At 39.1% G+C, this 15,402-nt stretch overlaps 1 protein-coding gene across 2 annotated transcripts in view; it reads left to right on the forward strand.

Moving 5' to 3' along the window:
- The first annotated feature begins 450 nt into the window (after window positions 1–450).
- The window catches only part of ONECUT1 (one cut homeobox 1), a 58,266-nt gene continuing 43,314 nt past the window's right edge, over window positions 451–15,402 (forward strand). The window contains exon 1 of one of the 2 annotated variants that reach the window (XM_073653018.1): window positions 451–1,838. In XM_073653018.1, the coding sequence (XP_073509119.1) occupies window positions 755–1,838 (1,084 nt within the window). In that variant the 5' untranslated portion in view covers window positions 451–754. The remainder of the gene's footprint in view (window positions 1,839–15,402) is intronic. The other variant, XM_073653017.1, reaches the window with a different exon arrangement.

The raw sequence follows: 15,402 nt of genomic DNA on the forward strand, positions 1-15,402 counted from the left end.
TGCAAAGCTGATGGGATCATTAAAGGGGCCCTCTGCATACACTCAACATCTCTATAAAAGTAAAGCCTGTATATATATATATATATATATATATATATATATATATATATATATATATATATATTTATATAATCAGCCATGTATATGGTAAGATTCTCAGAGCTGGGGGACATGTGGAATGAATGAAGAAGTGAGAATATTTTCTGAATTCTCTACTGATGATCCAATTGCAGTTGTGCCTGAAATGGCTGCTTCCAGGGAACAATAGAGTGCATGGCCATGAGAACAAGTGCACATGAGATAAAGCCCTTCTAGGTCTGACCATACAGAAGGCTATATTTGGGGTGTGTGGACGTGCCTCCTGTGCTCCCTGCGATCTGGCGTGTACATGGTAAATAGGAGCCTTATTATAAGTGGGAGTGATGTGACAGGAGCTGGGCTCTCCTCTCCAGTGCGCAGGCGCGGTGGGGCTCGCCAGCTGCAGGGGCAGCAGCTCAGTGACTACACATTGATCAGTGAGGGACATGGCAGGAGATGGCGAGGGGACTGAGCAGCCTGCAATCACTGCTCTCGTAAAGGGGAACGGGCCTTGAAGCATAATAACAAGCACCCCAATAACACCCAGTGTATCTAATGGTAGTAAGTGGAGCGGAGGAGAAGTTCCATGTGACGCCGCCACCGCCGCACATTATTCCCAGGACGTGTCACCCACACGCCACATACATGTGCTGTCCACACGCCTGCACGGCTCATCATGAACGCTCAGCTGACCATGGACAATATCGGCGATCTGCACGGGGTGAGCCATGATCCGGTATCGGTCGTTGCTGATCTGATGACCGGCAGCCCCCACCACAGAGGACCGGTGGCACACCGCAGCAACCACCTGGCTGCTCATCCCAGATCCATGGGCATGGCTTCCATCCTGGACGGAGGAGAATACCACCATCACCACCACCGACCCCCAGACCATGCCTTAACGGGAGCACTGCACCCCACCATGACCATGGCGTGTGACACCCCACCAGGCATGAGTATGAGCAGCACCTACACCACCCTCACCCCTCTGCAGCCCCTGCCACCAATCTCCACCGTATCGGACAAGTTCCCCCATCACCACCACCACCACCACCATCACCCCCACCAGCGGATACCGGGCAATGTCAGCGGCAGCTTCACCCTCATGCGGGATGACCGAGGGCTGACTTCTATGAACAATCTGTACACCCCCTACCACCACAAGGAGGTCACCGGCATGGGACAAAGCTTGTCTCCCCTCTCCGGATCTGGTCTGGGGAGTATCCACAATGCCCAGCAAGGCTTGCCTCACTATACCCACCCCAGTGCCACCATGCCTACGGAGAAAATGCTCACCCCCAATGGCTTTGAAGCCCACCATCCTGCCATGTTGACAAGGCATGGAGAGCAACATCTCACCCCGCCATCAGCTGGCATGGTGCCTATCAATGGGATCCCTCATCACCCTCATGCCCATTTAAACGCCCAGACTCACGGGCAAATCCTGGGCTCCACTAGGGAGCAGAACCCTTCATCTGTGACTGGATCACAAGTCAACAATGGAAGTAATTCAGGGCAAATGGAAGAAATCAATACCAAAGAAGTAGCTCAGAGAATCACTACCGAGCTGAAGCGGTACAGCATCCCCCAGGCGATCTTTGCGCAGAGGGTGCTGTGCCGCTCACAAGGGACCCTCTCAGATCTGCTGAGGAACCCCAAACCTTGGAGCAAACTCAAATCCGGCCGGGAGACCTTTCGTAGGATGTGGAAGTGGCTTCAGGAGCCAGAATTCCAGAGGATGTCAGCTCTCAGGCTAGCAGGTGAGCCCCCTCCCCATATGTAGCCCATCTTCTATTGTACTCCATCTGTGAAGCCTCTGGCTCCTGATTCTCCCTACTTCTCTGATGCTTTTGTGCTTTCTTGTACAATACAATTAGTGTCCTATACCCTGCCACTTCTCCTGGTAGATGGGTCCATATAGTCTCATTCACCCTGTGTCCTTTGTGAGGAGCATTATATACCATCTGTACCCTTGTATTCTTGAGAGGGTCATCTCCTGCCATTGCTGTCTCTCCAGACCCAGCATTCTTCACCACCTCTAGTCTGTCATTGTCACCCTGATCATCTCACCACATTACAATGGGGTCGTCCACTGTCAATAGCAGGGCTATTCTCTCTACTATTGACTGTGTCTGAAAATAATCCAGGTGCACTATTATTTTATAGGATTCAGGGTCATGTGGAAATAGCAGATAGAAAAACGAGGAAGATCCCACTCTTATCTCCCACCCATTGTCTTTGTCAAACAATTACTATCGATTGATTGATTGATACCTATCTGCTAGTCGATAAATCAATACTCGCAGAGACGTTTACACTTACTGAGATCAGTGGAAGAACCAGCATAGAAATAGGCTACATGAGGCTAGAATTAAGGGCTGGATCATGGTGGCAGATGTGAATATGGGCTGACTATTTAGTAATATCTGTCATTATGTATATGGGGATCTCATGCTTATAGCTGTGATACAATACAGCAGAGTGATGGCAGGGGGCTTGTATTGGTGGCTGTCAGGGAGCTTCTCTTTGTTTCACTTATATTAAAGGGAAATGTGACAGAGGCCACTTTTTAATCCCAGGTCCAGTTTGGGGGTTAATAGGGAAGCCCCAAGGCTAGTGCTATGTGATTGTGTTGGATAAATTATTATTATTATTATTATTACTATGCAATATGGTGCTGCAAACCTGACCCTTGTAGCATTCTGATGTACTTACTATTATTATTAGTAGTAGCAGCATTACAAATGATAAAACTGAGAATAATACTATACATAGTAATAATAATATTGTTACTATAATGTCTGTGCAGAATGCCTGAAGCCTAATCTCTGCACAGTGCAGATTTGTGCAATAAGTGATTCCTGGAGTTTAATAGAAAGCAGAGTCTTATTTGAGGGATTAATTAACTGGCAGCTCTTCATTAATCCGTCCCGGGAGAATGGCAGGCAGTCAGTGTGAGGTGCTGTCACTAGCAGAGACTTGCTCCACAGACAGCAATGGGAAGGAGTAGCCCCTGTATTACACACTATGTGATAGGAGTGTGTGTGTGCTGTCCCAGGGATTGGGATCTCTACCAGGCTCCATTTATTCTATTATTATACAGCATGCACAATGACACAGTATAGAGATCTATGCAGATTATTTGTGCCCCTAACTGCCCTCACTGCACTGCTACCCAATGCCAGTGTGCAGCTGGTATAGCGATCTCGCATATACACACATATAGGTGTATGCACATCATTTCACTATACTCTCTCCCTGTCATAATTGGATAAAATGGGATTAAAGTAATGACCACCAGTGGATCTGGAAGGCAAACAGTAACTTGTAAGCTCCTCGGTGATCCCCGTGAAAGCAGCGATTGATAAGGAGAAGTCTTCTTCGATTTACAGTGTATTTTTACAACAATTTGGTGGAACAGAATCTCCATTTATTTACATGGATCAATAGTGGAAACAAGCGACTGAATTAGAATGTAGGATCCCCTTCTTGGCGTTATCTGGGCATTAATCTGCCAATCTGGAGTGTCTGCTGGAGAGTGCTGCACTTACTGCATACAAATTCCCTGTACTCACCAGACACATATACATATATACTATGTATACTGTGTGCTATGCTGTAAATATGGAGGGAAGTAGATAGCTGTGGATCTGGGTTTATTCACCACAGAAGAAAATATGTTCCTCTTTGGAATTTGGATGTTCTAATTCTCTAATTCCAATAAGAGTGTGTGTGTCATTATATATATATATATATATATATATATATATATATATATATATATATATATATGTATCTATATATATAGATACATGTATATATAGATAGCTGTATATAAATATATATATATATATTTATATACACACATATATACAATTATATAGATAGATATATTAAATATGTATATACATAGTTATTAGTGGTATTAGTTCCAATAGTTGTGTGCATGAACTGTACACCTATTGATATATATTTGGAAATAGAGGCTCAAGAATTACTGCTGCTGAACATAATTATTTTAGTTTCCTTATTTTTGTTTTCCTTTATCCATTGAAAAAAAGTATATTTTCATGATAATAAAAAAAAATCCATTATTCGAAACAGTGATTTTTAAGGGCTTATATATTGTAGATGACACTGTACCTGTACACCGAAATATAATTATCATATATATTTAAACATTTAAAAAAAATATGAATAATATACATATATATATATACATTTAGATCATTAATAATTATAATTATTTATTACTATTGATTATAATAATATTTAGAGATATTTCTTTAATATTTTACATTGAAATAAAAATTTACATCTCACTTTTGTAAAACATTAAGAGATTTATTTTTTGTTATTGCTGATAATTTTAGGTTTGAGGTGAAAGAATATTTTGTTGTGTTTTTCTATTTTAGTATTTTTTAAATGTTTAGTTGAGTTTAGACCTACCTGAAGCAACATAGTAACATAGTAACGTAGGTTGAATAAAGACCTAGGTCCATCAAGTTCAAGAATAGACTTAGATTCTGGTAGGAAATATTTTCCAAAAATAATATTTTGAGCATATCAGTGAATAACATTTTACCTTTCTGGATATTTAGCACCCTTTCTATAATTTTTATTAAGTGCACGCTACATAATTGTATCCTAAGACATTAAATGTGCCTTAGTAGTCTTTTTGGGCTTTTGTGACTTGGAAACGTCTGCAGATAAGTGTATTACTGTGGATAGGCAAAGTGCACGTTTTGAAGAATATGAGTGCATATGTTTCACTTTAGTGGTGTCAACCTATTCCTGTGAGTGGTATGTCATTTTACATTTGTTTCTGGGCCTCAGTTTAGATTGAAATGATTTTCTGCCATAATAGGCCTCTGTTGGTGTCTAGAGGTTGCTTGTGTTCTCTGATTCAATCCATGTTATTCCACACACTTGGGGCTTACTCTTATTTTTCACAATGGGCATCAAACATATTCAGTTTAGGCATTTCCTTTACACTCGATTGGAATTACTTTTGTGGCTTAATGTAGGCCTGTTTCTTTCTAGGACTGGACACACTTGCTGATCAATAGAAGTTCACGGTTCCAAGATCGCTGATTATTCAGCCACATTTCACAAATTATTGTACAGTGAAATCCTTTTTTTTCATTCTCTCTAGTATTCATTTAGAGTTATCCTATTTATTAAGTGACTTACATTAAAATACATTTTTTTTATTCTATAAAAAATAATTGCCAGAATAAAATAATTGATTATTAAATTTTAAAATTAGTCAAATTCAATTTTTAAATTTTACATGAATACTAGAGACTGTAAATGGAAAATATTAGTGACTAGGTTAGAGAATGGAATGCTTTATGATTTATTATTATTAATATTATTATTATTTCTATATTTTATTCTTTATCATACTTAGAATTATATTATTTATAATAGAAAAATAGAAAAAGTTTTCATGCTCTCTGGGACTAAAGCTTCTTCAAAGTGGAAGTGAAACCAGCAATGCAATTGAGTTGTCTAAGTTTTTTAGGAAGTCACCACAACTTGTACTTCCAATCCATTTTTCAGAAAAATTGTTTTAACATGTGAGGATTTTGGTAGCCTACGGTAATCTATGAATTTTTATTTTTTTTTTGTTTTTACTTTTTGTGATTTTTTATAAGTAAACTGGAATATAAAGTCATCACTTTATAACAATTAGGTATTATATAGTAGGGAGCTTTCATAAAATCTTCATCCCTCATCAATTAATATATTGTTCTACAGTAGCATAATGAAGAGCAATGGTGTAATTAATTTATTTCTGCCTATACGCCTCCACCTTAAGGGACTGAGTTTGTTGTACACAATCAGATAAGTACTGTTTAGTATCAAAGGGCAGAAGTGCAGCAGCTATCAGAGCAGCCAATCAGAATTCAGCTGAATGAATGACGTTTACTCCAAAGTTTATCTGTATTTTTTAATAATACATAAAACTCGGTATATAATGTAGTGGAAATGTGGCAACATCATCTTTATTCAAAAGTAGATAAGAATATATTCATTGTTTTATTCCAGCCTCAATTTAAAAAATGTCTTCTTCCACGGTCTCTTAAGAAATTAGAATAAATTATGATGCACATCTTTAAGGTATTCATTCAAATAGGTTCCTATATATTTTGCTGAAAAAGTATCAGCAGTGTTCACACTTTAAAGGTACAAGTCACTGATGTCCAATAGACCAGAATACGTAGAATAAGAAATAGAAAGTTTGATTTATTTGGTCACCTAAGTTTTCAATTAGTTTGTCCTTAGTTTGACTATGTGTCCTGAAGGTTCACCCAAGGCTTGTTCACCCTATTATGATAACTGATTACTCTCAGTTTTCAATTGACATAGCAATATATCTTCTAAGTAAGTAGTAAGCTCTCATGTTCTTCACCTTCCTTTAATGAATTGAATTATATCCCTACAATACAATTACTACTGATCTGATTGGGACAGATGGGCATCAGTCATGACATATGTATTCTGATCATTACAATCTTTCCAAAGGACTAACATTGAATTCTGTTTGATCTTCCTGTATATTTATTATCATCACACAGAGAAGCATCATATAAACATGCTATCTGGTAGCTTTCAATATTACTGGACCTCACCATAGCAATTAACCAATCTGCCATCTCCAACTCTCACTGATAATGCTTCTGTCATCTTGGTTGGTAAAAGAAAGACAGATATGCCACAATGAGGCAAAATATAGGAGACCAAGTATCTAAAACTTCTATACATTGATCATTACTTATTTGTGTTTCTGTATTGGTTTTAACTTATTTAAGGCTCTAAAATAAGACTAGAAGAAGATGGAAAGTGGTATATGGTCATCTATAATACATGGTACCATGATAACTGAAGGTAATGTTATAATGCAAGTGTTCAGAAATATGTTATTAAGCTAAACGCCAGAATAAGGAATGTAGTATTTTAAGGCTAAGTTCCTACAATGAATATTTGCTGCATTTTTAACACTGCATATTTTCATTGCAGAAAAAAAACGCAGATTGTTATAGTTCTAGCAAAGTGGATGGGATTTATAGAAAGGTTTTTTTATTTCGCTGTGTAAACTGACATGCAGTGCGTTTTTTAAATCCGTATCATGCAATTTCTCTTGCAATAAATATGCACTTTATTTGCAGATTTTCCCCATAGACTTGAAAGAGATGTGTAAAATCCTCAAGTAAAAAAACACATATACAGTTTTAGTGCATTGCACAGCAGTAAAGCACAAAGCTCATGTAATCCATAAATAGCTTTATCAATCAGGTTTTATTAAAGCTAAGCAACAAGAAGTATCCAAATCAAAGCAGTTTTATTTAAAATATAACATAAAAAAAACACCCTGTAAAAATCAACAAAAATAATACATGTAAAAAATACACTAAAAATGCAACGAAAACCATAAATAACCTAATTTAGCTAATTGGTGCAGAGATGCTCCAGAAAATCAGCAGCATCTAAAATGCACCAACTACCCATCGTGTGAACTTAGCTGGAGATGTGGAGAAAAAGTTTTTAGCCGCAGTTACAATAGAAATCTGACCTCAATGCTATATTGTAACTCGTTTCCCGTAATATGTAAATATAATATATAGGACTGTGGTAAAAAAGAATTACTTTTATCTTGAGTAGTGTATGAAACAAATGAATTTGATGTCCACGTGGCATTGCCACTTCAAATAAGTCTGTGTCCTATCATTTGGGGCCACTTTCTTTTTTTATTTTGTCTTTCATCTTCATTTACCTGTGCAGCAAGTGCTATCCTATCTAGAGGATGGTCTCCTTCACACATGGTGAATTGGTCAGGAATAGCACAGCTACATGAAATACGGTGCTGTGGTTTTAATTACAGTGATGCATCACAACTTTGCTATACAGAAATAAAGGTGCTATATTCTAGAGATGTAGGGTCTGTCTTCTTAACCATCAACTGGTGAAGACTTAACGAACCAGCAGGCACATAGCCAGTGCACCTATACATTTGCTATGCATATTTTTGGGGATTGATTGCTTGGTGTGAACTGATGTCTAAAGCATTGGCCAAAATCAATGACTCAAAAGACTATATGCCTTGGTAATTGGCATTATTGACACCTTTGTATTAACAAGACAGTGATGTTGAATTCAATGGTAACTTTAGTTATGATTCTTAGTTTTCCAAAATTGCAAATTTCAGTATTACTATACTTATTGTAACGAGCTTCAAGTGCAACATAACCTTGAAGCTGGACACATAAGGCTACTGAGACATCTCACAGTTTTCTGACACTTTACTGTGTCAAATCAAGGCCAGTGGCAAAAAAATAATCACATAATCTTGTTGGACAAGTTGGAAAACCCCAGTGTGCAATATTGAGCAAAAGCTGTCTCTACATACACAGTGCAGTTCTTCAATTTCACATGGTAGCTGGCCAGATGCCAGTAAGAAATGATGTAAAATATTCTCAATTATTAGAGGTTGCAATGATATTTTGGCCAAACCTAATCTAGATCCACAAAGTTAGAGACTTAAAGGCGTATTCCCATCTCCAAGATCCTATCCCAATGTGTAGTAGGTGTAGTAATAATAATAATTAGTGATGAGCGAGTATGTTCTATTAAGCCTTTCGGGTGCTCATAGAGTATCTTCAGCGTGCTTGGCTGTTATGTTTGAATCACTCCCGTGTGCATGATTTGCGACTGTTTGACAGCTTTAATACATGTGAGGAATGCCTAAGAAACAGGCATTCCTTACATGTATTAAAGCTATCAGTCGCAAATCATGCGTACAGAGTGACTCAAACATAACACCCGAGCACACTGAAGATACTCGGAAAACACCTGAGCATTCTCGTAAATCTCGAGTAACGAGCATGCTCGCTCATCACTAATAATAATATTAGCAAGGACCTGCAATTAGAAATGTAGTACAGTTTTTCTGATTCGCTATGTCTCTTTCCTCATGTGCAGGTATTGCAGGGCCGTAGGTATTCATGGGTACGACCACTGATATAGTGACCGCTAGTTGCTAGTGGTCGTAACTATGGATACCTAAGGTCCTGCAGTGCCTGCACATGAGGAAAGAGGCATAGCAAATTAGAAAAACTATGCTACATTTCAAATTGGAGGGATTTGCTAACATTATTGTTAATACACCTACTACATATTGGGATAGGATCTTGGAGATGAGAATACCCTTTTAATTGCTTAAAGCACCACTCCAATGTTTTTGTTATTGCAATTCTGGAGTGGTGCCACTAATCTAAGTTCCCTGCCCCAGTATTTTACTCACCAGCTGCTGTCTCCTTCTGTTACTGGCGCTGCTCCGGTCGGTCTTCTGCAGGTTGTGACCTGCTGGATGACTCCAGTGTTTGCTTGGCGATCCGGAAGTCCCTACTCAATGTAAGTCTACGAGAGCCAGAATAAGACTGTCATAGACTTACACTGAGAGCTTGTGACTGTTACCTCTGAATTCTGGTCAGTCAGAAGATGGCATCGCAGGACTGGAGCGGAGCTGGGAACAGCTGAGGAAGGCGGCTGGTAAGTATAATACTAGGGTCAGGGAACTTAGACTGGTTTTACCACTCCAGTGCTGAAATAAAAAAAAGCTGGTGACTAAATTCTTACAGTTTAGGAGGTATGACGACTACAACTTTTACTTTTAACACAAGGAAGTGTCTGAAAAAGTCAGTTATACCAGCTTCCAGTTGTGATTTCTATTTCAGCAGAAAATTAAAGTAAAATGAGTCACATTTCCAATAAAAATCCCTAGCAATTTTTAAATGAGAAAAAAATGTAAATAAAAATCTCTCTGTTAGTATCCTGAGAGTGTAAATGGCCTTCAAGATCAGAGCAGTGTGTCAATACAGGTCTCATTGCACTTGGCCCTTCATTCCTGGTACTTACCTATTCTCATCTGTGGACAACTTGTATCTCAAAAAAGAGAAAAATTATGTACAATTTCATGCAGTTCATCAGCTAAACCAAATAAAAAGACAAATTTGCCTCCTTAAAGAGGATCTGTCATCAGATTTCCCATTTTAATATCAGAATTTGTTAAGCCCTCCTGACATGGATTTTTAAAGTAAGTACACTAGTCTCATTAGTTATATATTATCTAATGTAAATAGTATACAGTTTGTAATGTGAAATCTGGTGACAGATCCACTTAAAGGGGTATTCCCATCTCCAAGATCCTATCCCAATATGTAGTAGGTGTAATAATAACAATATTAGCAAATACCTCAAATTAAAAATGTAGTATATTTTTTCTGATTCCCCATGTCTCTTTCCTCATGTGCAGGCATTGCAGGACCTTAGGTACCATGGTTACGACCACTGATATAGAGACAGTTAGTTACCTAGCTGCTAGTGGTCATAACCATGGATATCTAAGGTCCTGCAATGCCGCCTGCACATTAGAAAAGAGATATAGTGAACCAGAAAAACTATACTGCATTTCTAATTGGAGGTATTTGCTAATATTACTATTATTACACCTTCTACATATTGGGATAGGATCTTGGAGATGGGAATACCCCTTTAACATTGTGTGATTCATGCTGTAGAGCCTGTGCTGTCCAGTCTATGTCAGGGGTCTTTTAACAACTTACTAAGACTTCAGTTAAATGAGCCCAGACAAAGCAGATCACATTACCCAAATGAATTATATGAATGTGTGAAATCTTCCCTGCTGGAATCATACTCCTGCAAAGGGAAGGCTGATTCCACATATATCTGTTGTGTCCAGCTAGTTTCTTTATAATTGAACTGGACACATCTGATGAAAAAGTTGTGCACTTTGGGTACCGGTCCAGTGTTCATGGCCAGAAACAGAAATGTGGCAAGCAACATTTTTTGATCCAGTTGTAGGGCCATATAAAAGAAATGATCCTTTAGGAAACTACTAATCCAGAGGGAAAAAAACATCAGAAGGTCTTTTGGAATAAGGCCTAATTGAGAAATAGTATCCAATAGTAGATAGTGACCCATGTGATGTCATGTGACTGTTGAAAATGACATCATGTGGCTGCACCAAAGTTGCAAGAAAATGCAATTGCTGTATATCTGTAAAGCACCACTCCAGTGGGTTATTATTTTTATTTCCATATCTGTTAGCTATTAGTAATGTATGTTCAGTGTGTACATTAAAATACTTATCAGTCGTTGTCTTCTGCCGTTTCCAGCAGTGATCCAGTCCTTCTCCTGCATCATGTGACCGCAGCTCTTTCTTGGAGGGTTCACACAGCCGTCCATTACTTCCTTTTGTAATGTAAGTCTATGAGATCCTCATTCTGTGTCTCATAGGCTTACATTGGGAAAGTGACTTTTGGTCCACATGGAAACACTGTGTGAGCTGACTACGTTCCAATGGTGCAAGAGAGGACAGGAGCAGCACTGAAAACAGCAGAAGACAGCAATAAGCAAGTGCTTTAATGCATACACTGAGTATACATTTGTGATAACTAATGGATGGGTAGATAAACAAATTCTGGAGTGGTACTTTAAAGAAGTTGTCCGGTACGTTTTTTAAATTGCCCAATGTATTCAGCATGTGTATATTTGTAAATACCTTGTGTTGCTGATAATGCCTGTGAGCGGCACTATCGGTGGCTGCTCACAGGCATCACGTGACCCCGCACTGAAGTCACTGGTGCACTCTCCCTCTCCCCATTCATTGGGAAAGCGCGGTGGATGCCGGGTGTGACGCAGGGGAATAGCCCCGCCCACAACCCAGCAGCCACCGGTAAAACGCAGAAGAGGGACCCGCGGCTGCAGCCTGGACTTATGACATCATCGGATGTCAGCGCCGGCTGCAGCCGGGGGTCACGTGATGCCTGTGAGCGGCCAGTGATAGAGCCGCTCACAGGCATTATCTGCAACACAAGGTATTTACAGAAATACTTATGCCCACATGCTGAGCACATTGGGCAACTTAAAAAAAGTACCGGACAACCCCTTTAAGTTGCAGACACATTAAGTGCAGGTTAGTGCAGTCATTTCATATGCACAAGTTCAGCTATTCTGACATGGGATATCATTGGAGAATTAAACAATATTGGGGGCCCTGGGCAAGCTGGCAAGCAAGTTAGAACACAAAGCAATGGCCAAGATTTGATATCACCGCTTAGTGTTTATGTTCTATGTAGGAGGTAAAGACAGTTTGGAGAGGAGACAACTAGACATGAGCGAACTTAAAAATTCGGGGTTAGTGTATGGTGATAAATGCCGAACATGGACTTCTCCTGGAAGTCTGTTGCAATGTCTGGAGTTTCAGGGAAAGTCCATAGCAGAGATTTTTTTTCCAGGTCCAAAGTTCGAGTCTCCACTGTTTTCAGAGGGGTTTGGGTTCTGGTCCAAGTTTGGATAAAGTTCTGGTACCCGAACTGAACTTTGGAATAAAGTTTGTGTTGGGTACCAGAACCAGGACTTCCATGGGTCCACTCATTCCCAGAGACAACTAATGTTCTTTCCTTCTACATTTTTATTTTAAGAGGAAACCCTCTTTAACAATAGGGAATTTGTATAAAATCTCTATCCTCTCGGAATATGAAAGGTCACTTATCAGTGTAAGCTTCATCTTCTGTCATCAGAACTTGACTTCTTAATATAATGAGTCATGCATATGAGATGACATTGAAGAGCACCTCAATGAGATCATTAGCTAATATCCCGTGCATCAGATTATCTCATCGCCATTTATACTATTCTATCCATTTACCGGGCATCCTGCGTTGTCTCCATGTATTGATATACTGGCATCTGATCATTTCTGATTACTCACAATATAGTTCACAAATTCAAATGGACAATACAAGAAATATCATAAGTATCATCAGCAAGAAGGTCGTTGTTTTAAGGATAATTATAACATTGTGGTAATACCTTTCCAGTTTAAATATCAATAATTGTTGAGATAACTTTCACGAATCTCTCAGAAACACCATTATTACTGGATCAAATCTCATGATAAAATTGTTACAACAAAGTAAAACAATAGAAAACTTGATGATCTTCAGGTTATTACTTTACATTATATCACAAATATATTTGTTGAAGACGTTTTACACTTTAACAAAACTGGTCCCCAAATGCTTTCATGCATGTAAGATAACAAACACAGGAGGTACTTACCATTCGTGGATTCATCGCCAGCTCTGATCATTGTGTATTGGCTGCATCGGTGATGTCACAACTACAGCAGACATCACCACTGCAGGCAATCGCTGAGCTAAGTGGCTCTTCTAATGTAGATAGAACGAGCTGCTGCGCTCAGTGATTGGCGGCAGTGGTGATATACGCTGTAGTTGTGACATCACAACAGCGGTCTATAAACAAAAGCAGAAACTCGGGACTAAACCCACGCAGGGTGTATAACTGTCCTGTTTGTTATTTTACATGTAGGAAAGCCTTTGGGGACCTGTATTGATAAAATGTAAAACCTATGACAAACTGGTAATCTAAGTGGTAAATTATTTTAGCAACATATATACAGAACTGTATCTTATAAGAATTCTGAATACTCAGTGCGAGAGGTATATACCGTATGGGAATAAAAGGGCCAGAAATAAGAGGAAACCAATATGGTTGAACAAGAACGTAAAAGGGGCGTTAAACAGCAAAAAAGAGGCATTCAAGAGATTAAAACAGGAAAACAGTAAGGAGGCACTAATGTGTTACAAGGAAAAAACGAGAACCTGTAAAAAACAAATAAAAATAGCGAAGGAGGAAACAGAGAGACGTATTGCTAGGGAAAGTAGATCAAATCCCAAACTGTTCTTTACGTATATAAATAGTAAAAGGATTAAATCGGATAATATTGGACCGATAAAAAGTGAGGAAGGCAAAATCATAGAGAAAGATGAGGATAAAGCTAATCTATTAAATAATTTTTTTTCGACAACTTTCACAAAGGAAATCGAACTAACAGGAGAAATGAGAAGTGACAAACTTAATCCTCCACTAAGTATGACTAATCTAACCCAAGCTGGGGTACAGAAACGCCTCAGTAACATTAAAATAAACAAATCACCAGGACCTGATGGCATACACCCACGGGTACTAAGGGAACTAAGTAATGTGATAGACAGACCATTATATCTTATATTTAAGGACTCTGTTGAGACTGGGTCTGTGCCACTTGATTGGCGACAGGCGAATGTAGTGCCAATATTCAAAAAGGGAGCAAAAAGTAACGCCGGAAACTATCGGCCGGTGAGTCTGACGTCCGTTGTGGGCAAAATTTTTGAAAGCTTCATTAAAGAGGCAATTACGGAGCATCTTGATGCTAATAATCTTTTAATCCCGAACCAACGTGGATTCATGAGGAATCACTCCTGCCAAACAAACCTGATTGACTTCTACGAGGAGGTTAGCTCTCGATTAGATCAGGGGGAACCAGTGGATGTCGTGTATCTCGACTTCTCAAAAGCGTTCGATAACGTGCCACATAATAGGTTGGTATACAAAATGAGAATGATGGGGCTGGGGGAAAATGTCTGCAAGTGGGTAGCTAACTGGCTAAAGGATAGAAGGCAGAGGGTGGTTATAAATGGAATATACTCAGATTGGGTAAGCGTCACTAGTGGGGTACCACAGGGATCTGTACTAGGCCCAATGTTATTTAATATCTTTATTAACGACATAGTCAACGGGATAAATAGTAAAATATCAATATTTGCAGATGACACAAAGTTATGTAAAACAATTAATACAAAAGAGGACAGTGCAGACCTACAGAGGGATTTGGATAAGCTGGGTAGGTGGAGCATTAAATGGCAAATGAGGTTTAACGAGGAGAAATGTAAGGTCATACATATGGGAAGGAAAAATGGAAGTCACCAGTACTCACTGAATGGGAAATCATTGGGGAATTCAGAGATGGAGAAGGACTTGGGCATCTTGATTGATAGCAAACTAAATTGGAGTGCCCAAAGTCAGGCCGCTGCTGTAAGGGCAAACAGGGTAATGGGATGTATCAGAAGAGGTATAGCTGCAAAGGATGAGAACATTGTTCTTCCACTGTACAAAGCACTGGTCAGACCACACTTGGAATACTGTGCTCAGTTATGGGCCCCAATATATAGAAAGGATATAAATGAGCTTGAAAAGGTACAAAGGAGGGCAACAAAATTAATAAAGGGAATGGAGGGACTGCAATACCCAGAGAGGTTGGCAAAACTAGGACTATTCAGCCTGGAAAAGAGAAGGTTGAGGGGGGACATAATAAATGTGTACAAATATGTTAGGGGACAGTATAGAGATCTTGCCCGGGATTTGTTCAAAAGGAGGGATATTACGGTAACAAGA

This window comes from Phyllobates terribilis, unplaced genomic scaffold (assembly GCF_046119375.1).
Source record: "Phyllobates terribilis strain yellow unplaced genomic scaffold, ASM4611937v1 Scaffold_11__3_contigs__length_659146591, whole genome shotgun sequence".
NCBI lineage: Eukaryota > Metazoa > Chordata > Amphibia > Anura > Dendrobatidae > Phyllobates > Phyllobates terribilis.